This window comes from Candoia aspera, chromosome 2 (assembly GCF_035149785.1).
Source record: "Candoia aspera isolate rCanAsp1 chromosome 2, rCanAsp1.hap2, whole genome shotgun sequence".
In the NCBI taxonomy this organism is placed as follows: Eukaryota; Metazoa; Chordata; class Lepidosauria; order Squamata; family Boidae; genus Candoia; species Candoia aspera.
The window spans coordinates 99,564,786-99,588,996 of NC_086154.1; the positions used below are offsets into that span (position 1 = coordinate 99,564,786).

The 24,211-nt window shown below is 38.4% G+C and overlaps 1 protein-coding gene across 6 annotated transcripts in view; it reads right to left on the reverse strand.

Moving 5' to 3' along the window:
• WIZ (WIZ zinc finger) overlaps positions 1–23,096 on the reverse strand; it is an 87,181-nt gene extending 64,085 nt beyond the window's left edge. For 5 of the 6 annotated variants that reach the window (XM_063292564.1, XM_063292568.1, XM_063292567.1 and 2 more), the window contains exons 1-2: positions 22,985–23,096; positions 13,867–14,323 (exon numbers count right to left, since the gene is read on the reverse strand). In XM_063292564.1, coding sequence (XP_063148634.1) covers positions 13,867–14,242 — 376 coding nt within the window. In that variant the 5' untranslated portion in view covers positions 14,243–14,323; positions 22,985–23,096. The remainder of the gene's footprint in view (positions 1–13,866; positions 14,324–22,984) is intronic. The other variant, XM_063292565.1, reaches the window with a different exon arrangement.
• Between the last annotated feature and the right edge of the window lie 1,115 nt (positions 23,097–24,211).

The following is a 24,211-nucleotide window of genomic DNA, read 5'->3' on the forward strand; positions in this document are numbered from 1 at the left end:
ACATGGCTCTAAAATCAAAATGATATTGTAGAAGCAAAGTCTTTGTCACCCAAATCTGATTTTTCTTTTTTTCTTATCTAATTCATCAATTTTGCTCCCCATTTTCAGCAGCATGTGAACTTTACTTGGTCCAAATAGCCATTCAACTCCTGATATTTCTGTTATCATTTTCCTCTTCATATATGACAAAATCTATCTCATTTCTCTGCAACTTTTCTATCTTTAAGTTAGGATATTTAGAACCAGCATGCTATGCTGGTTCATGTGTTAGTGACAGGGATACTAGCAAATCATTCCCTCCTCTGTTAAAGAAAATTATTGCTTTCCCTGTGTTTTTATGTGTCATACACACACAGACACATAAACACACAATATTTATCTGAGCGGATTTACCTTCATTGATTATGAATAATTGCAAAAGCCCATTTTAACCTCCACAACTGTATTTTTTTCAATACACTTTTTTTGAGACACTGAATTGGAAATTATTTTTCCTGAAAGAGATAATCCAGTAATTCATATTTTGCTGAACATGAAATGTAGAGTATCTCAGCAAACTTTTAAAAATCCCAAATCTTCTAGATCAACTATAACTATTAATCTGTATGAAAAGGGGGACAGAGGACCATTGGCAATGGCACATAGCCTGAGTAGTATGGATTACATTAAATTATTACAGTTGTTAAGAAAGAGAATACTGAGACACATTCTTGCCCAGAAAAGAAGGAAGATAAATATTGTATTCATATTAACAACAGTCAATTCTCTCCAAAAACACTGTATGGATAAATGGATAATGCTTTTAATGAAAGCACAAACTGCATTTGGCATTAATTATTCTAGCATTCACCAGCTTTTGATAATCTAAGCTACCAGCTACAGCAGTACATTTTGCCAACCTAAGGGCAAAATTAGAAGACAGAATATACAATTGTCCACTGAGGTATGATCTTAAAGCATATTACCACAGGAGAAGCCAGAAGAATGGAGACCACCAGGAAAACCCACATTACAGTTTTCTGCTGATAATGGTGATAGAGGAAGACTGTTGCTTTGTAGATGTTACTAGATGTTATTTTCTAAAGGTGATGAAAGGAGGGGTTGGAGTGAAACTGAATCTACCTGCATGCTGCCTTTGCAATATTCTTCCACAAGAGATGATCGCACCATTGGATAAAGCTTCATTAAAGTGGTAAGCTGAGAGGGCAATAGCCCTACAGCACTGTGAATACTTTTATTGGTTGGGAGGGGAGAGAAATTGCTAATTTTCAAATGGTAGGCTACACACTTAAGCACCAGAAAGGGGGAGCAAACAGGTTAAAAAAAATTGAAGAAAATATTCTAAAGTTGCAGGACACTGATACAGAGTAAGAAAGAAAAATACTAAGAAGACTATACAAGCATTCTTAGAACATACAATCTTATCTGAAATACACATAAAGTATTGATGAAAAGTATGGGGGAAGCTGTGCTAAATTCATTAATAAAGACTGCAACTTCAGTGACAAAATAGTGAAGGGAAGCATGGGGAGCCTGTGCTGTAGTCCTTTACAAAGATCACCATCCAACAGTTAAACTGCTTAGTTAAATGCTATTCTCCCATCCTTCAGTTAGCAGAAAACTTTATAAAGTTTTTTACTGTATAACATTTGCTCTCCTCAGTGCTGATCCCTCTTCTGCCTTGGTTCCAACTTACTGTTAATGATATGGCTGACTTTGTGTAGGCAGCACATGACCAGCAAATAGACCGCTCAGTTCCTTCAGCTTTACCATCCTCCATCCACCACTCATGGTACCAAAGCAAGAATGGGCAGGTTTGGCTTCGTTATCATTGAATTCCTTCCCATTGTGTCTCTTCCCATTTCAGTCATAACTCAAGTTAAATAGTGTAAAACTATATATGTAGATCAGTGTGATGAAAGGAGCTGAATCGCAATCAGCACTTTTACTTAGATTTCTGTCCCCTTCCTTTCTTCTCTTTATCTAGGCAACAAATGCCAACTTTCACATTCCTCCATGTTTTGGTTGGGAAGCAAATCGAGCTCTTGAGCGAGACAACTGCAGAAGAGCAACAGATGAAGCTGCCTGGGACTGAGTGGAGGAGGTGCGCCTACATCAACCAGAAACTGCCAGTAAGCACCACTCTGACCTGACCCTTTACTGCTCACCTGTCGTCATCACCTTAATGAGTGATAAAGTGTAACAAACTTTACACACCTTGCAGCTGCTCTTGGATGATGTCTGCTTAAGGAGGAAACACTGCTTTAACACCAGTACAGGTAAGGACTTAAGCTGTTTTACTCATGGTCTGGAGATAAAATGAATGCAATATCATGGCAGAAAAAGGATATTGCCAAGGCATATTCGTACATGGTTAGATTCAATAAGGAAAAGTCCTTAGATATTAACATTCTGACAGGCACTAATTATTGGAAGAAACACCAACCATCAGTGGAGCAGATGACTGCATTTGCCCTGCAGTTTATCCACAACAGTGCTATTTGAGGGAGGACGCATAGTTCTTAGACAACATGTAATATAATAAATTACTAATCTGCTCAAAAATTCCCAATAGTCATAGAGATGAAGATTACATTTCTGAAAACTGCATAGCCGGAATTATGGCAGAAACCTATTTACTTGGTGTTAGTGGTTAGGGGAAAAAAAAACAACCATGCCCAGAATCTTTGGAACAATGCGTAAACAAATAAATAATCAATCACTCAGTCTCTGGAAAGCAAACTTTTTCAAATCTTTCTAACAATTCTTTCCCCAAGTAGAACTAAGTTTTGGATGTAATGAAAGATACCCATCACCCAAAATATTAGGAGTCAGATATAGCACTGATGAGAGAGCCAATTTGGTGTAGTGATTAAGGACTGGGCTAGAAACCGGGAGACCGGGAATTCTAGACCCACCTTAGACACACAGCCAGCTGTGTGACCCTGGGCCAGTCACTTCTCTCAGCCCTAGGAAGGAGGCAATGGCAAGCCACTTCTGAAAAAACCTTGCCGGATTGAATGGATTAAAAGAAACAAAAGTAATGACTGGGAAGTCGAAAATGAAGGAAACCTCATAAATATGCTCATGAAATCGCCAGGAACTGAGCTTAATTTTAAGGAGCTTTACTTCTAAGCAATGACATTTTCACTGAATATACAAAATATATTCAAAACTTGTAATTTCTGTTAACAGAATACCATAAAACCTAATGGGGACTATGAGTTATCATAACTGTACTGTACATTATTCTTCTAAACAAGCTACTATCACAATAGGCAATCATTCTCACTGGCCTAAGATTCCAGCGGATGAGTCTTCTATTCCATGTATGCTTATTCACCGTTTCTACTTTCCAAGACTATCACAATTTTGGTTGACTTAGGAACTGTTATAATGAAAGCTATGCCATTGTCTTTTTCTTACACATTTGCATCTCTAAGAGTTCTTACATTTTTTTTATATTCTTCCTAACCAGATTGTTTTTGCTTTTCTTGGCTTTAGATTAAATAAGGTTAAAATTCTGTTCAATTCTCTGTGCATAGTAGTGGGATCTTTTTGTATCAGTTTATAGTATATTGCAGTAATTTTGAAAAGGAATTCCCAGCTATATATGATACTGGCCTTAATGAGTTGTTTTGGCTATTTATTCATTTTTTCCATTTAATATTATTTCTTAGCTAAATCATTTCAGTTGGTTTTTTAGCTGGCTCATTACTTCTGTCATGTTGGGATCTTCTTGCTTTCCCAGCTGGCTTGTACTCAAGGTACTTTGTGGCAAATTGGATGACTACTTTCTCTTGGCAGTAATGAATTCCATTACATCATATTTCATATATTTTTATTGAACCTGCTTTTCTATGTACACTATAAATATCAGTATCAATACAGATTGACTAATTATTACCATGGCAATGTTGGAAAGATCAAGTTTACCTGCTACCCTTTGACAATGATAACACCCTCCCCCAACCAGATGCATTTTAATCTACTTTATTATTAAAATCTTCTTACAGCACAAATCTCTTGAAATTCATAGCCCACAGATTTTCAAAAATACATTGGAAGGGATAGCAAGATGTTAGGTGGCATTTGCTTTCAGTGCTAAATCCAGAAGAGGTCTTCCTAAACAGCTTATTGCTCACCAATATTGACTGAAGATATGGTTTTCAGCATTCAAAGTTCCCCATTCCCGTTGCTCATAGTCAAAAAAACACATCCATTGTCAAATTTAAAACTAAAATATCATGAATTCAAAAACATAATTACAAGTTCCTCAGAGAAGGGAGCTAAAAGAGACAGCTGTTAGGAAGAAAGAGCAGCACATTATGAAAGAGATCCTTGTGTGCGGCTGTCAGAGGCTTTAAGATGCTGGCTGAACTGAATAAGCCTCAGTGTGACATCAGGATAAAAGCTAAAGAGTTCTTTTGGTCAGCAGGATCCACATTATAAGATCACTGTTCTCACTTTAGCAAACTATCCTGAATACCTCCTGCTCCATCAACCAGCCACCAAGACTCTTTACCTTTGCTTGCAAGCGCTGAGAACAGGTTTTGGAAAAGCAGGTTTACACCAGCGTTTACAGGTCATCTCCTACATTTTTTGAGGTTATGTACTATTTACAATCTACCCCAGTAATATTCACATGTATTATGAAAAAAGCATGAATGACTCCAAATTTAAAGTGAGCCTAGAGTTCTTTTAGAGTATTTGGATTTTTGTCCAGTAATTAGCACTACTTAAATTAACGTATTATGTCAGAAGTCAACAAAATTAATATGTAACATTATAATTTAAGTTATGATGATTCACTAAATGGAATAACTGACATCACAAAGTATAATGAGGAAGTACTTCTCATGAACATTAAAAAAGATCAGCAATCATTGCTTAGAAAAGGATGATAACATTTTGGTGGCAGGAGACACCGTTTATCCTCTTCTAGGTCACAAGTATATAAGACAATGAAGCAAAATGAACTGGGTGGTATCACATGTGTGGGCAAGGTGGAGTTATTCACAGTCTTTTTCTCTTTTGGAAGAATACAGACTTTTTTGTTTGTTTATAAAACTGTGCTAAGCCTATCTGATGACTTAAGTTACACTTTTTGTAACATTGCAGCAACACCAATTTTCCGCCATTGTAATCAAAAAGGATTTCAAGGTCTGCAAAAAGGAGGTATCACTGGGGCTTCCTGCAGGAAAGGCAGGATTTAAATATAACAAATAAAAGTTAATGTAATGTATGCCCTATTTTCACTTTATATAAATATTCTATTACCATGGCTTGTTAAATAAAAGCTTTAATAAAAATTACTGTCTATTATTTGACATTTCTGATGTCCAGCTGTAACAATGCTATTACTGAAAATGTTTCAAATATGCGTGTGAATATACAGTCTGTTGTGGTCAGCCTACAATTCTGAATATTTCTATATAACTTCCTTATTTACAGCCTATTCCAAACAATAGAGAGTCTGTTCTCAAAACCTGGGCCACTCTACATTAGAGTTTTCCTGTTACAGCTTACTCACATGCTACATGTTGCACCTTTAAGCCTTTCATGAATTTTACTTCTATATTCTCCTATTTTGCAAAGCCATTTTATTGGTGTTTCGTTTACTGAAGATTCCTGCCTAATTATTTTAGGATGGAAAAGTGGCATGCCATAGGTAATTGCTATTAATACATTGGCTTTTCTTCTGTTTTTGTCTATCACTTCTGGTGGGGAGAGGGCAGCAGTAGTGTAGCTCCGAGTGCAGGATATCAATATCTCTTGCGGACCATCTGAGTGGAATAGGACTGTTCCTAGTCAAATCAGCCAGCAAAATTATCTATAAATCAAAAATCTATTTAGATTAATATTAGCTTTATCTGAGACCTTCTATCCTAACATCAGACATCTGTCTTTCCAGTCTAGATTGGAAACAGTTAATTCAAGGAACAAGAATCTAACTAACAAGAATCTCTAACTGAATTTATTAAAAAGATGCTTCAGGTTATGACACAAGATTTCCAGTGAATAAATTACTTCCAGATAAGATATTGTCAAGTCCTTTGAGGTAGGCAATGTCAAGTAACAGATGCGTAAAGATTCCCGGAATGTTTTTTATTGTTGCAAGACAGAATAACCGAATCTTGAAAACCTGTCTGTTGTTCTCTACTCTATCTTATGCCAAGCAAAATCAGGGAGGGGGGTATTCTGGGTTTCTTTTTCACAGTTTCCTCTTTCTCAGGACTGAATAATCTTTTCTGAAACTCCTCCCTTACTAATTCAATAATTCCTTCTCCCCCCCAAAGTTCAGGGTTTAGGGTCTTTCACAGATACCCATATTTAGGCAATTTTGGGTGGCAAAACTCTCGCCCGCTTCCTCCTAATTGTTTTTGATGTAGAGGTCTGGAAGCCTGACTCTTTTGTGGAGGAGAGGCATTCTGCATCTTTCCCCTATTTTGGTTTGCCGTTCCTATCGGTATGACAAGTAACTCTCACACCTACTGTACCAAGTTGGGTGTTATTGCTGCTACGCAGCACCTGAAAGTAATTTAAGTATGAATAATATAAGTAGTTCTATAAAAGGGATCTCTCTTCTCAGATGCTTCCCTTGGATTCTTATTCAACAATTTAGCACCATACTTGGTTTGGAAAATATCTCATGTACCTTGAAAACTTCCATTTTGGTTAAGGGATGAAATATTAATTAGAAATGAGTTGATCTCAATGTAATATCTTTGCAGTTATCTTCTACAGCAGGTTCACATAGGCTCCACCAAAACTTGGGTACATTCCCCAGGATATCTCTAAAACATATTGCCAAATTGTAAACATTAATGTTACAGAATGGGAAAACATTAAATAAGGATTGTGTTAACTAATTTGATTCACTTCAGGTGTAAATCAAATTAATTTTTGTTCTGCCCCAATTTTTTAAGCAAAACAGCAGAGCAATATTCCAAGAAAGACCCAGTACAGACCTCAGTCCCAAAAACGTTAGCAGAGAATTCAAAATTTGTCTTGAGAGACACAGAATGGTTCCAGGATCTGTAGTATGGCACAGTTTCCTTGCATAGATCAAGGACTGAATAATGAATTACTCTGTTAACAAGAAGGCTGTACAAGGAGAAAGAAAAACAACCATGTGTTGAGTGGAGTATCAAGGCCAAGGATATGCAACGGGGTGCTATCAAGATGCTTTGGACTTCAGTTTTCATAATCATTTGCCATTGGCCATGCTGGATCTAGTTGATGAGGGTAACAGATGTAAGACATGGCTGATCTTTGATTTGACATATGTGAAAGAGATGTTTACTTTCATTCTGAAAAGGATTTTTGTAAGAGTAAAAAAATTAATACTTTTCAAATGCTTTTGTGAGATACATATGAGGCGGTTGATCTCATTCCAATGATTGCAGAGAGTTGTATCACTCTGTTTGCATTACTTGATTTATTTCTCATTCTGTTATCAATTACTTTTTATATTGGCTGACATAGCATAGCTTGAATTTCTGAATTGTACAATTCTTATTTTGGAAGCGACCTTTGCTATAAAAAACACCACATGCATGTAAATATCATTAATTATAATTTATACAATACTTGTCCTGCTTTTCATTAAAGAATATCCCAAAGATATCAAGGACTGTATAGATGTTCTATTAGATAAGAAAAGGAGGATTAAAAGAAGAGACTTAGGAACACTATATTCTAATAAGCTGGCTGCAGTAGCTAGAATTTTTAGATATTTATGAGACCATTTAAATTTCTGCTTTCTATCATCAAAAATAGCCATTTTAGAGTCATTTAAATCTTAAAAATTATTTCCTAAAGAAATATTAATACAAAATTCTTACTATATATCTGCAATGTTATTATTTGCAACTAAACACAATCTTTATGAAATCTATGAGTACAACCCAAAATGTTGAATCATGTATTTTACATCTACAGAATTATATTTACTTAAACACAAATTTCTTCTTGACTAAAGATACAAGGATTTAATCAAAATTACCTACTTTAAATCAAAAGCTATAATCTAATGCACAATTATTTTGAAATATCTTTTACTTAATACAGTAAGGTTTACTTCATATAAATTCAGCTAGATCAAGTACAAGGTAATTGGCTAGGTATGTGAAGTTGAAAAAAATTCAAGAAGGCGGCAGTGACAAACCACGCTTCTAATGCTACCAAGAAAACTGCATCGATGTAGTCACCAAGAATTGAGCACAATTAAAGGGATTTTTTAATTTATAAACATCTAAAGGTCTGCAAACCGAAAGTCAGTGGCTAGAGAGATAGTATTTTGGCCCCATCGAATGGAAAGAAATGTCAACACTGTTTGCTTGTTAAAAAATATTAACTATCCATAAGTTGAAGCTGAATCCATTGTAAACCGCCCAGAGTCCCTCTTCTGGGGGAGATGGGTGGTGGCTAAATATGAGAAATAAATAAATAAATAAATAAATAAATAAATAAAGAAAGAAAGATAGATCAAGTATCTAAAAAGGACAAAATAGCAGTAAAGATCAGCATATGGTTAAGCAGATTTTTCTGTTGCAATACAGGCTGATATTTGGATCCTCATGCATTTCTGACATGGTGCAGCATGTACAGTAACTCAAATTACACTGCAAAGTTTATTGCAGAAGTTATAATATTGAAATCAAACCTCAAGTATCGTCTTCTATTTCTTTTATTCTGAAAATGAACATTGAAAAAGAACATTTGTCTTCAGTTTTATCAGCAGACACACTACAGGATCACAAGCACAGTGTAGGCCAAAAAAGCCACACTGGGACAGAGGCCCATTGTTTTTTAGACAGAGTCTTAAGAATTCTGTTAATGCAAGACAGGATTAGCTGTCTTGTACTACATGTAGGGTTTATTTTAAAAAGAAACACATACATTTTACAAACTATTAACTTTCTATCTATCTGATGTCAAGGTTCTTTTGCCAGAGAAGTTACTCAGTTACTGTAGTATTTGTTTCTTGTCCTGAATGTTTTAAAAAATACATTTTATTATAAATATAAATGTATTTTAATTATTTTTTAGAAATCTTTGAGAGATACAAGAACAAGGTTTATTTACACTGTCATGGTCTCCAGAAGTTTAGAAATCACTGTTAAAAGCATCTGATAACATTACAGTGATGGCATTACATAAAAGACATTAAAAAATACCACAGCAAAAATGTAATGACTAGAGATCTCTTCAAGAAAATTGGAGATATCAAGGGAATGTTTTATGCAAAGATGGGCATGATAAAGGACAAAAAAGGCAAGAACCTAACAGAAGCAGAAGAGATTAAGAAGTGGCAAGAATACACAGAAGAACTATACAAGAAAGATCTTAATGTCCCTGATAACCATGATGGTGTGGTCACTGACCTTGAGCCGGACATCCTAGAGAGTGAAGTCAAGTGGGCCTTAGGAAGCATTACTAACAACAAAGCTAGCAGAGATGACAGTATTCCAGCTGAGCTATTTAAAATCCTAAAAGATGATGCTGTGAAAGTGCTGCACTCAATATGCCAACAAATTTGGAAAACTCAACAGTCGCCACAAGATTGGAAAAGGTCAGTTTATGTTCCAATTCCAAAGAAGGGCAATGCCAAAGAATGTTCAAACTACTGCACAATTGCGCTCATTTCACATGCTAGCAAGGTTATGCTCAAAATCCTACAAGCTAGGCTTCAGCAATATATGAACCGAGAACTACCAGAAGTACAAGCTGGGTTTTGAAGAGGCAGAGGAACTAGAGATCAAATTGCCAACATTCACTGGATCATGGAGAAAGCAAGAGAGTTCCAGAAAAACATCTACTTCTGCTTCATTGACTACACTAAAGCCTTTGACTGTGTGGATCACAACAAACTGGCAAATTCTTAAAGAGATGGGAGTACCAGACCACCTTACCTGTCTCCTGAGAAACCTGTATGCGGGTCAAGAAGCAACAGTTAGAACTGGACATGGAAATACTGATTGGTTCAAAATTGGGAAAGGAGTACAAGGCTGTATATTGTCACCCTGCTTATTTAACTTATATGCAGAGTACATCATGAGAAATGCCAGAATTAAGACTGCAGAGAGAAATATCAACCTCAGATATGCAGACAATACCACCCTAATGGCAGAAAGTGAGGAGGAACTAAAGAGCCTCTTGATGAGGGTAAAAGAGTAGAGTGCAAAAGCTGGCTTGAAACTCAACATTAAAAAAACTAAGATCATGGCATCTGGTCCCATCACTTCCTAGCAAATAGAAGGGGAAGAAACGGAAGCAGTGAGAGTTTTTATTTTCTTGGGCTCCAAGATCACCACAGACGGTGACTGCAGCCATGAAATTAAAAGGTGTCTGCTCCTTGGGAGGAAAGCTATGGCAAACCTAGACAGCATATTAAAAAGCAGAGGCATCACCTTGCCAACAAAGGTCTGTATAATCAAAGCTATGGTTTCCCAGTAGTGATGTATGGCTGTGAGAGTTGGACCATACGGAAAGCTGAGTGCCGAAGAACTGATGCTTTCAAACCGTGGTGCTGGAGAAGACTCTTGAGAGTCCCTTGGACTGCAAGGAGGTCAAATCAGTAAATCCTACAGGAAATCAACCATGACTGTTCATTGGAAGGACAGATACTGAAGCTGAAGCTCAAATACTTTGGCCACCTAACGCGAAGAGAGGATTCACGGGAAAAGACCCTGATGCTGGGAAAGACTGAAGGCAAAAGGAGAAGGGGATGGCAGAGGATGAGATGGTTTGATAGCATCACCGATGCAATGAACATGAATCTGAGTAAACTCCAGGAGACAGTGGAGGACAGGAAGGCCTGGCATGCTACGGTTCATGGGGTCACGAAGGGTCAGACATGACTTAACCACTGAACAACAACAAAAAATGTAACTGATCTACCTTTTCATGTACACAAGTGACTATGAAGGATACATCAATTTCATTCCAAAAATGTGGCATCTACTTCCAGAGTGTGGCTCTGGCCTTGATGAAGGATTCTACCCCCTTTCTTCCATGCAGCTCTTGGTAGCAATTAGGGCTGAGAGTTTAGGGTAAATTAAATTTAGAAAGAACAGAAGCTACAAGGAACTTTTATTGTAAACCGCCCAGAGTCCCCCTTTTGGGGGGTCCCAGAGTCCCCCTTTTGGGGGAGATGAGCGGTGGCGAAATTTGAATAAATAAATAAAAATAAAACTACATTTTCCACTGAAGATGGATGTAACAACAATAAAGTCAGTAAGATATTCTTTTTTACTGCTTAACCTACTCTAAACGTATGATTCTTTATGCTTGGGAGGGCTGAATGTGTAAGATCAATTACCTCTTTTTCTCTGACATGCTCATTAAAGCTATCTAAGATAATATTCTTTTTCTGTGCTTAGCTTCTCTGCTGTGTTATAAGCTCTGCTCCAATTCAGTGGTTCTAGCAGGCCACTAACTGGCTTCAGTATTTACATTAATTGGAGAGGAAGGGATTACAAGAGAGTAAACAGGCACACAATGGGGAATACACCAGGCTGTTTGCATAGTTGCCGGCGCCAGTGCATTGCTTTCAATGTGTATTCCCCATTGTGTACCTGCTTACTCTCTTGTAATCACTCCTTCTCCAATCTCTCTGCTCTACAAGGGGGCGGGGAGGGGAAGGAAAAAAACAAGTCAGCCACAGGATAATGCGTACTGACCGTAATGCTGCTCCTGTGACTGAGAGACAGCACTGTCGTAACTTCGAACGGTCACTGAATGAGGCAGTCGGTGAGGACTACCTGAAGTAATCATCTGAAAACAATCACACAAAACAATCACTTGCTCACTAAAAATACCACTCTCAACAATAATATGTTTTATGTTGATTTATCCTGCCAATGGAAGTTTCCTTCATATTCCTCAGCCTGGATAGTTCATCTCAGACTTGCTCTTAAGCATACTTGGTCAACTGGCCAATTTCTTATTTCTCAAAATGCCAATTCATCACACATATCCTACAGCATTGTCAAATTAATTTTCAGCTTGTCTGATTAGTTGAGGTAGGAATTTTATTATGCCATCTCAGGTGCATGGCAAAACTATGTACAATCAAGATTCTGAAAGAAGTATCTTTGCAATAGTTACCTCTGAGTACAAATCTATGACAATTTCCTATGCAATTCCCTATGCAAAATGTCAGGGATACACTCCTGAAAGGATAGTGTTCATTCAGGACATAATAAACCAAGTGTCAGAAATAAAATAAATGCCATCTTCGATCAAATTTCCAGGTGCACCGCATACTGAACTGCAAATACCAACTTTCAGCTAAAAAAAGAATGGTTTTCAGCCATTCTGGCTGTGAAGGTAAACTTGAAAATGTGTGAGTGAGGCCTAATGAAATTTCACAGCTTCTTAGGAAGCATGTTTTTCAGTGCTCTGCATATTTCTCTTTCTTTCTTCATGACCAGCAGGAGCTAACAAAGTGGGGAAAAAAATAGGCCAACAGAAAGACATATATATATATATATTTTAAAATTCAGCCAGTCCTGACATACTATTTGGGAAATATTTGAGCAGGCATTCATTTTTCTTACATGCAAATAAAAATATCCATGGATAGATACCCATCCCATAATTACTGAGGAAGCAATAATCATAGCAGATATAAAAATATTAAAGAGATGAGGAATAATAATACCCAGTTATTAACATCCAAAATTAATGTCTGATACATTCCACACAATATTTACAATAATAATGGATTACTGTGGGGAAAACTGTCTTTTCACCTGTAACAAAAAACTACATTTTCACCATGAAAGAGGGATATTTTCACAATAAAGTAATCCAGCTTGATGGAACTTGCAGAAAAATAAACTTTATAGAGTTCCAAAAAAATGGTGCACAAAAACTAAAATTCAAAAGCCAGAACTCTCCAATGGGCAGAATTCTTCTACCATGCAGAGATTTGATACTGTATTTATTATCACAGTAATAAATAATGAATATTATTTATTAATAAATAGTTATTGTATTTCTGCACCTCCTAAATATCTTCTAACATCAAACCTTTTAGATTAAGGGTACATTTCCTTGCTTCATTGTAGACAGTTGTTAGGAGACAGAACACAGGCAGTGTTGTAGCATGTGATGTCAACTCAGTGCAGCCAAGAGACACGTCCAAACAAGGCTTTCATTCTGCAACTACTTCAACTGAAATAAAATATCTGAAACCTATGTTTTCCAAACAATTATTTAGCCTTTTACACACACACACACACACACACACGCTAAAGAGGAAATTATGGGATATCTGAACAATGTCTTTTAATTAATAGTCCTAGGACTGCTAGCTAAAAACACTCCAAGACTAGCCCTCCATCCCAAAGGTACAGCACACTGCATCTTCTGCCGACTTCCTTCCTACAAGCCTTTGTGAGATTTAAGGCATCAGTTCTGCCCCTTAACTCCCCCAACTGAAAAAGAGTCCAAAATATTAGACACCACCCACATCAGTGCCAGCTCATCACCAGTTGTGTATTTTATACCTCCAGACAGGGAACAAAGAGAAAGGGTTTTCCCCAGGTTGCAAAAGCTTACTCAACCCCATATGCATAAGTTATTAACAAAAAACGACCATGCTTCCAAATACCAGGATACATTTTTTTATCGGTTCCTGCATATCTTAAATAAACATACTACACCCACTTTACAGATTTCCAGCCTTGATTCAATTATCTACAGCAGAGGAATCACATTTGGATCTTTCTCTGATTTTGTTCTTGTTAGACAATTCTTTCATTTTCATCTCAGTGTCCTGTCTGGACTCTGGCTTATCTATGGAGCAAGAAATAAAGCCTTATGAAGCCTGCCATTATGTAGCACTAGACTTACCTGTGACTTCACAGTCTTCAAAAGCAGCATCTGAATCTTGATGAATGAACACGGATAACAAATTGGCACCCTCTTTATGACTACACATCTCAGTCACTTTCCCCTCTCTATTCATTGCTTCTAGTTTCTCTGAAGAACTTGGGACAGCCTCTTTGAGGTCAATCCCCCCTTCCTTCGATGCCCCCAACAAAGCTGTACTCTCAAGAAATGGTTTTGCATCTTTAAAAAAAGCAGGTATTCTTGCTTCACCTTGGGGATACTCAAGGGCAATAAGATCCTCTTTGTCTGACACAAGGGTCACTGGCCCAGCTTTTTCTTGATCATCCTCATGCTCTCTCTGCTGTTCTGATAAAGCAGTGGAAACCGATTTCTCCATTCCTTGTGGATTCCGCTGTGTCAATTTCACAAATCAAACATCAAGGCTTTGGTGGATTTGCAACAATTACTGCCAGACAACCTATAATAAAAAAGGTATCATAATGTCTCATGTTTAGAATTATTTAGAAGGATGAATTTCACACAAGTCCTTTCTGAGATATGTTGATTGAGATTTTATGTACCTATTACAAATATCCATTATGTGATTCAGAACAAATGCCTTTTATCTAGGGGCAGGGATCATTTCTGGAGTAGAACAAAGCAATTCTGTTTAACAGAATTGAATAATATACAGAAAGTCAAACGTGTTTTATTTACAGCCTTGTCTTGTCTTTAAGACAGCTTAACTTATAGATGCCAAACTGCAACACAGGTATCACAGCCTGCAGAAGGAGAATGAAATATGGCCAGAGCAAACCAAGAAAGTCTGTGACTTCAAGAATCAAGGTTTCATCCATAGCGCTAGCTATCATACCACTCTCAAACAGGAGTGATATTATGCAGGAAGCGCTTACCTCTCGGTCACTAAAACATATGAGCAATCTTTATTACAGATACAGAAGAGTCAGCATTCCATTCAGCTGTGCTATATAAGTATTAAATATACAATCACAATGTACAGTATGTAGTTCCATAAAATGGATTTCCTAAAAGGAAAACACTGCAATTTTCTCCAAATAAACATAACTACCTACACATAGGATTTATACTGAGTTTACTGAAACACACAAATGGGGATAAATTATGGCAGAGAAGCCACTATAAAACTGACTTCTCAAATACTGTATTATGCAGATTTTAACATTTCAATCTATTTGTCTATCAAATTCAGAACCAATTAAACATCAAAGAGATTAACTGTCTGTCTGTCTGTCTGTCTGTCTATCTATCTATAGCACTTACTACAAAATAAATCAGCAAAAAGAAAGCAGTTACAACAGCAAAAAATAAAAAATAAACACTGGTGATTTTAAGTTCTTTAAGTCATCTTTAAAAAGTTCTTAAGGGCCACAGAGAATTAGGTTTACCACCTGACACCAAAGGGACCACAAAGTAACTACCAGACAAACTTCTTTAGGAAAAGCATTCTATACTCAGGATGTTAGCACTCCAGTAACCATCTGCCAATCCCTACTTAGCAGGAGACACCTTGAGCAATCTTGCTGACTATAAGATGTTGATGTAATTTTGCTATAACTTCTATTATCTCTTTGCCCAAATACACTAACTGCCTGTGTGACATAATTTCTTTTTGTATAAATTCTTCTTTCAAAGTAAGTTAAAACTGGCTGAGATTACACATCAGTAACTTTTTTTTAGTAAAAAAAAATCAATGTCTCTATATAATTTGGAATTCCATGATGTCTTACACAAGCTCTCCAACCTTTTGGGTCTGTGAGCCCATTGGATTTTTGAGGATGTATGGCTAGGTACTATCATAAAATGCCTGCCACAAACTGTGGCTGATAACAAATTTAGTATTGGAACAAAATATTCATTTTTAGAAAGGAAAGCAAGTAAAATTAGAATGCAGGCACACTGTTTTAACCCCAAATTTCCTGAACCAGTTCTCAAAAAGGTCTGCCAATTTCCTAAAATCACCTCTAAAAAAATTATTCTAAACATAATTTTCCCAAATAGAAGAATAACTTTGAAATTATTTCCTTCTAAATACAAAAAAGAGCAAATTCCACAATGCACATATAATTATTCTCTCACAATCATACTCAACAATACATAAATAAAGGGAGAAAGGGACATAGACCTGGTTCACATCATAGTTTCTTCATCATGATTTCTTATATAAATGACAGTTGGCTATGTTCACGTAACAAAGCCATAAACAATCATTTACAAACCACAAGGACTGACTCTCTTCCAAGCCAGTCCCCACCCAGTCACATTATCACTTAGTAAATGTATAAACCTAGTCATGGTCTTTCTTTTTGCAAGATATTACATATATACATTCTTTTCCTCTGTCATGCAAACAATCATGCATTCCATTCCTTAATCACACACATAGAGACACACATCTCTTCCTCTTCTTCCACTCTGTAAGATTGATTCCCTCTCATTCAATCAACCCTCCAATTTCCTATCCCAGGCTCAACTTGTCTCTCCTTTGTTGGCTTTCCCTACCTTCTCGCTGCCAGGAGAGGATGGACTAAAACTTAGGCCGTCTCTCTGATTTTCAAGCATACCTAGTTGCAACAAGTCTTCCAAATTTGGCTGGCTGGAAAGCAGAAGAACTGGCCTCCAACTGTTCCACCCTATTCCTATGGATATTGATTAAAATTTCTTTGACTTTTCTTTTGCAGCCATTTCACTCTGCTGGCTCATATTCAATTCGCCATGTACCATTCAACATGTTTTTTCTTAAGTACCATTTCCAAGCCAGGTATTCCCAATGTGTGTTTGTGCTGATGAAGTTGCAGAATGGAGAGGAAAAAAATGCTTCTGCTCTTCTATTAACATAAGAAGTCCACTAATGGGACACTTTCACCAACAGAACCAAACCCAGAATTCTAGCCATTGAGATCATACTTTAATTGTACATAGGATTATCATCTAGCATTTTAAGTACAAAAACTTTTTCCCTCAGGTTTCACAATATCTCCTTTTTTCTTTGAATTATATGTGAAGAATTAAACTACATCCTGTGATTTGGTTGTAAAAATGAAAACAGGCAAATTAATTAAAAGCAAATATATTAGGCATAGACCACTTTATGGGCCCATGTGCATGATATACTAAGTCATGGTTAGCTTGAACAAGAAAAAAGGACAAATTACTGTGGATGTTCACTTGTCAACGTCTGTATCATTCCAGTTTAATCTGTAGCTATCTGACTTCCAGGTTTCCAGTTTTTCTCCCCCTAAATGTTCAAAAGAGAAAAACTGTACAATGGCCTAATCAGAGAGAATCCCCACAGATGACTGAGTGTTCTCCACACAGGGACTATCCACATTTCATACTCATAGAGGTGACAATATTGTTGGGAACTACAGACATACTAGAGATAGAGTGACTCCATTTGATTACTTCTGCCTTCCAGTTCTATGTCCAGAGGCCAGATAACGTTCTGAGTCATGGTTCCAGTAAATAACTTTTAAAACAAGCTGGATGCAAATTGTGATTAAGGTGTTCTGCTTAGCTACAACTGAACTGGGTTTGCAACATCATATTAATCAAGCCACAGTTTAGCAGACTGGATAAACTATGTCTGCTGTCTATTTATAACATTTACCACATTTGAATGACCAAATTGCTATTACATGATATACTAACAGAGACATTAACAATACATATTGTCACCTCTATTGACAGTAATAGCTGGTTCTACTGAACTCAGATTGTTCCCTTAAACAGCAAGATTCAGACAATTCATTTGGAGGCAAGGAAAACATGGTTATTTCATCTCAAAACCAATGCCAGCAGAACAACAACAAATACAGTTACCACTAGGAGGAGGTAGCTGTCTATAAGTGAAGTTAAATGAGGCTACAGTTGTCTAAACATGCATACATGGCATGTAGGTAAAACAGAAGACAACCACCTCACAGACAGTTTCCTCAGGATGTCATACTTGTTCTACCTTTCTTCTATACAAGCTGTTCTTGAATGACACACTGACCCTCCACCCAAAGGTCAACAGTCTCTCCAACATGCCTCCCCACAATCTGTTATGCTGTGGCAGGTACCTGAATTGACCTTATATAAATGTTGCTTGAGTTTGCAAAGATGCTGCACCAGAAAGGCAGCAATCATCAGAATGATGGTGGATTATTATTTAGTTTTTAACATCTTTGCCCTAACCTAACTCCAACATTCTTCCACTGGGGCCTTTGTGTCAAAGAACTAAGTAAGACAAGCCACTACCTTCTGATAAGTCTTATTGCACACAGCATACTGAACATGGTGGACTGATACGCTTCCAGGATTCCTTTGCAGTGCATCTTTGATAAGAAAGGCACAGGCTCATGAAGGAAATTATTCTGGCGAGTGCTGAGTAATTAATTTATCTCAAGTAGCACTTGTTAAAAAACGGTACAGGCACCTCAACTTGTTATTCCACAGTACCCTTTTACAGGGGTGAATCCAAAAATGTGAGACAGAAACCCTATCATTTGCTTCTCATGAAATGAAAAATACACATGCAAAAACAGAATGGCATCATTACCATAATTTCCCAAACCAACAGCAGTCCACATATAAAGTCAGGGTTTACACATTCTGCTAAGCCATGCTTTCTTAAATAAACTACAATAGCTGGATTCACACAACGCACTAAGCAAAAACCAAACAAATCACATTATGTACTAACATAGTGCGAAACAAGTTAAAAAATTACAATTTGAATAACCTTATTTGGACAGTTTTCAAAATAATCCACACAAAATACTAGAATAGTAAGATGATAATTGCTGTTTAAATAAAACCAATATTTATGCATGTTTATTCTGAAGTTGTGCCATTACATTCACTCTTAGAGATGTGTACATAAAACTGCAGTGAAAAGGAAGAAAACTGTATTTCTGCTTCTAGAACTTCCAGCAAAGTTATACAGATATAACTTCCTCTTAGTAGAGTGGTTAAGGTGCTGGGCTAGAAACCAGGAGACTGAGAGTTCTAGTCCTGCCTTAGGCATGAAAGCCGGCTGGGTGACCTTGGGCGAGTCCCTCTCTCTCAGCCCAGCGCACTTCACAGGGTTGTTGTTGTGGGGAAAATAGGAGGAGGAAGTGGTATGTTTGCCACCTTGAGTTATTTATAAAAATAATAAAGGCAGTATAGAAAATAAACAAACAAATATATTCCTCTATGTATTTGTTGATATATCAGAATTTTGCAATTGAAAGAAAAATCTGTGCAAGAGTTTGACATGTATAAAATGCTATTCATATTTTAAGAAGTAATAGAGCAGTCAGGCTAGGTCTCAGTCCTAAAGAACTTACAATCTGAATTTCAACAATATAGAAGGCAAAGAAAGTTCTGAGAAAGATAACAAAGAGAAGTAAGGAAAAGAATTGCTAAGAAATGTTTTCAGCAAATAATTACCCAGCTGTGAGTGAAGCAGGGAAGTGATTATTAGCAAAGACATGTCATAACTTTTCAGAAGCCCTTGTCTCTGCTCTCCTGATTGGCAATGATTTCCAGAAAGGGAAATATGGTATAACCTTCCTTTTGTTTCTTCCACTAATACCACTTAGGGTATATGCTGCCTGTATGCTTACAGAAACATTTCCACATATTTATTATATTCTTGCAGATGTGAAATAATATACCTACTGTCAGTCAACTGTAAAATCAGACAATGAGAATCAGACAATGATTTTAATCATAAACCAATTGCCAGTATTATTATAAATGTGAATGTAATGGAAGAATTCAAAATGTATTAATAGCTACTTAATAAAAAAAAGAATGCATTCATTCTTCTGGCTGCAACCACAAGCTCTGAAATAACCAATACACATTTCATCAACATCTGCCTGAGCAAATAAGATGAAAACAAGTATTTTATGTTTAACATAACATTGTTCTTTTGTTGCTGTTTTTTGTGCTTTTGAGTCAGTGTTGACTCCTGGTGACTGCCTGAACTAGTCCCTGCAGTTTTCGGGGAAATTATTCAGAAGTGGTTTGCCCTTGCCTCCTTCCTGGGGCTGAGAGCGAGTGACTGGTCCAGAGTCACCCAGCTGGCTTGGTGCCCAAGGTGGGACTAGAACTCACTGTCTCCAGGTTTCTAGCCTAGGGCCTTAACTGCTGCATCAAATAGCTCTCATGTATTTGTAACATACAAAATGTAACATACTTTCCATTTTGTTAATTCCTGGGAGATACACATACACACACACTTATTAATTTTCAATTATTAGGTAATAGACTTCCCATTACTACATTAGTTTCAATAGCATCTTATGATGAAGAATTCAGTAAAGTGAGAAACATAGCCAAATACTACAAGGAGGAAATAAGAATTTCAGTCTCTTAACCAGTCATACAAACTGCAACTTATTTAAGACAAGTTGCAATTGCTCTATGTGAACAGTAGAATGACTGTGTTCTGAGTAAACCCTGATTGTTATCCTCAGTATAAAAAAATCATAAATTAGTTTACAACAATTAAAAGCACAATATATTCAACCCAGCAATTATGACAGAGCTAAATCATTGCAGCAGAAATAACATAATTACAGGAAAGCATATTTAGGAAAGAATTCCTCAAGCCCCTTCATTGTTATATAATAGAGAAAACCCATTCTTGAATTACCAGGTGCTCATTTGTGATTACTGAGCTATCCCACAGAGGGCCCTTCCAAGCTGGTTTTAAAACCCAGGGATATTGAGGGATGGGAGAATCCCCTTCCTCAATGATCTACTCCCAAGCCACAGCTTCTGCCACAATACAAGGATTTCTGTAACATTCTTCTTAGTTATTTTAATTTTCTTTGCTCCATTGCAGATATGAAAGTTACTACCAACAAAATCTGGTAGTATAGTTAAACCTGTATTTCATTATTAAATTTTGAACCTCACATTCAATCTAAGACTATAGTTAGTAGAAGGTCAAGGAGTAAGAGAGATTTGGATCTCCAAAGCCCTTCTTCACACAATACTATTGAGAAAATTATAGCAAATCTTTATTTATAGGATGACCCATAAAATGCTATGGTTGGCGTTTAGGGTTAGGGAAGTTCTGAGTGTGTCTGTTGAACTTACTGAATAAACATTATATAGGTATGGTTGATGTATTAACTGTTTAAATGAACAAAAATATACTTGTATAACTGATGTAATGTTGACTATACTTGACAGAAACATGCTATTAAATTTTTAAAGAATCACAAGCTTGTTATTTTTGCTACAATATATTTGAAGTTACTCTGTCACTGAAACATCTAAGAACAGACTGTCAACATATATAATGTAGTCTAATGTGGTAAGTGTCTCCTTTGAATCCTGCATTTTGTCACTTTTCCTAATATCCAGGAGACAGCAGTGAAGCACTCAGTAAAGCAAAACTATAAAACTGCTTGTTATATGTAGCTAAGGATACATCCTGTTGGATAACAGTTATCATTACCAATGCCCTTATTCTATCTTTCCCTTTCTTACAGTTTGTGTTTGTGTATTTTAGTATTTTGTAATAAGAAGGAAGGAAGGAAGGAAGGAGGGAGGGAGGGAGGGAGGGAGGGAGGGAGGAAAATAATATGAAGGATTTTCAATGGAAGCCAGTTTTACTTAAATTCCATTAAAATTTTGTGAACTGGCCAGACAATTGTAGAATAATAGTTGGAAGAACTTCTAAGTGAAGAAAAAAGAAAAGAGATTATAAAAGATATACGTGGCCTCTCCATAATCCTATCCCTAACATCACTGGTGCCTAAATTTAACAATACCCTCTCTTTCCTCCTTGAAATAGTGATTAGTTTGCAGTTTCAGTTGTCCATCACTAAACACAGCCTTTACTCTCACTGATCATCAGTTAAGATCCATTTCAGCACATTTTTGACACTACCTGTTCTAGGTCACCTTTCAGCACCCTATTAGATACTTCCCAGTGGACATCACCAGCTCCACATCAGAAAATTAATGTCTTAAACTGTGACATATGCTGGATTTTTTTTTCAAACATAAGCAGGATTTGGATACTGTGAATGTTATATAAGAACTTGAATAGAAATATTTCCTACAGGTTCTAGAATCAAGGAGTCCACAATAAAAAATCCATGCTGAGGATTCAGATATAACCCTATGTTTTCAAACGTACTTTCTTCCAAGTAGGTTTAAGACTGTGGCCTTAGTTACTGTACTAATTGATTTGCTGATCAGCTATTCAGGACTTATTAAAGACTTATTAAACTGTCTGAACTAAAGACCATGCCACATGAACAGCCAGTATCAGTGATGGGAATCAGTGATTCTACATATTCTTACTATGAAGCAGCCCCCTTTGAATTCAACAGAGTACTGCCACTTAATTGGGTACAGGACTGCAGTCTTAAGGAAATACATTTTATGCAGGCCATGCCCATTATCAACCACAAGCCATGTCCATTATCCAGAACAGAGAAGCTATTCAATTGTTTTGAGCTAGCTGAGGCTCATCCCTTTCAGATGCAACAACTTCAAATCTCACAAGAACTTTGCCAAGGAGTAGTCACCATAGAAATAATCTCCCATCCAGGACAATTTATTTCACCCACTTGGATGGTCTTATGCTCCCCCTGTCCAAGAGGAATGTGAATTTACTCTATCGATGAAGAACCACAACATACACACACCCCTTTCAACACCACCCTCCAAATCTTACTGCCAATGGTTACGTTCAGGGGTCCAGCACTCAGCCATGAACTGCTAAGTCCCTGAAGGGCCACCCTCACCCTTCCCCTGCACCTGTCCTGTCTGGAGCGTCCTCCCAGCCTCCTCTCTGATTCTTCCAGCTTCTCTGCTGTCCCCGTCCAGCGTCCACGGGACCTGTCATTTGCCCCAAGCGAATGCAGCTACAGGAGCCGTCCACCCCCTTCTCGCGCCCCGGGCAAAAGGAGCCGGACTCACCACCCGCCCGTGGCCTAACTGCCACTCACCTCTCTGACAGCAGGACTGGTTTTACGGGCACACTCTCGCCTCCCTGTCACTTGTCCCCCCTCGAAGCACCGCCTCCTCGCTCCCTCCTGGCTCATCCCCTCCGGCCAGGTCCCTCTTCCCGGTTCCGCTCTGCCTCCCGGGCCACACTCACCATCCTGTGCCGGGGGCCGACGCCTCCGCCACCACCTGGGCGCTCAGGGCTGGGTCGGCTCGTTTGCTCCGCTCAGGCAGAACTGCTGCTGTCCCTTCCTCTTCGGTCCCCCGCCCGGCTCCGGCCCCTCCAGCAGCAGGAGCAGCAGCAGCAGCCGAGGCCGTCGCGCCGGGGACATGGCTCCTTTAAATCCCCCTCCCGCTCTGTCCCACGAACTCCCCCTTTTCCTCTCCTCCCTACCCGGCCAGCCCAGCTGCCTGGGCTGATCCGAGCGCCACTCCACCCCTCTTCCTTAGAGTCGCAAACACAGAGCGTCTATAGCAACACGACGGCCGCAGCGCCATGTTGGGAGAGGCAGAGCGAAACGCTCCTCTCTGGCTCGTGAGTGACGTCACGGGCCGGGACAAGGTAAGGGCCTCAGGCACCATTCTGCGGGAGGCCTGGGGCCGGATCTTAGCGAGGGATCCGGTGTCGCGGAGGGCCCGCGGGAAGCAAACTTATGCTCCTAGCAGTGGCAACGTGGCTTCTCTGCAAGGCGCCCCCTGTCCCCGGAAAAGCAAGCTGGGGCGGAGCGACGTTGTATGCAAAGACAGATGGTAATCGGGAGGGAGGGAACCGGACAGGTGTCCAGGCTCCTCCGCCTCCAAACCTGAGCGACGCAGTCGCTTTGCGTGAGCGAAATCTCCAGCCTGCCTCGTATTTACTCAGGCGCAAATCTGTGCTGGGCGAAAGAAGTCAGGAAGCGGGAAGTCGATTTCGTGGATACTTACTCCGTCTGACCCCAGCGCTGCTCTAGCGCGCGCCTATCTGGACCCGAGAGCACCGCTGAAGATCCCAGAATTGGGGCTTGAAGACAGAGAACTGTCAGCTGCTGACATGTGCGCTTTTTCAGAAGGCTAGCCAGCCTGAGAGGAGCGATCACCTCGAGGAAGCCGTCTGCAGGAGCAACGCACACGGTGTGAGATGATGATTGACGCATCCCCGTGCTTTCCTTTTTCCAGCATAAATACATGTGTTCAGAAATCACTCAGGCAGGATTTCGCAACCCGCTCTGCATACCAGCCGCCAAGCAATGATAATGAGGAGGAAAGGCCTTTTCTTCTCCGGCTAACGGGATTAGGAGCTTTCGGAAGGGCTGAGAGGGTTTGTTCTCCCCCACCCCCGGAAACAGTGAAGTTACCTCCCCTCTTTGCTTTCGGCTTTTCTTTCAAAAGATTCTACTACATG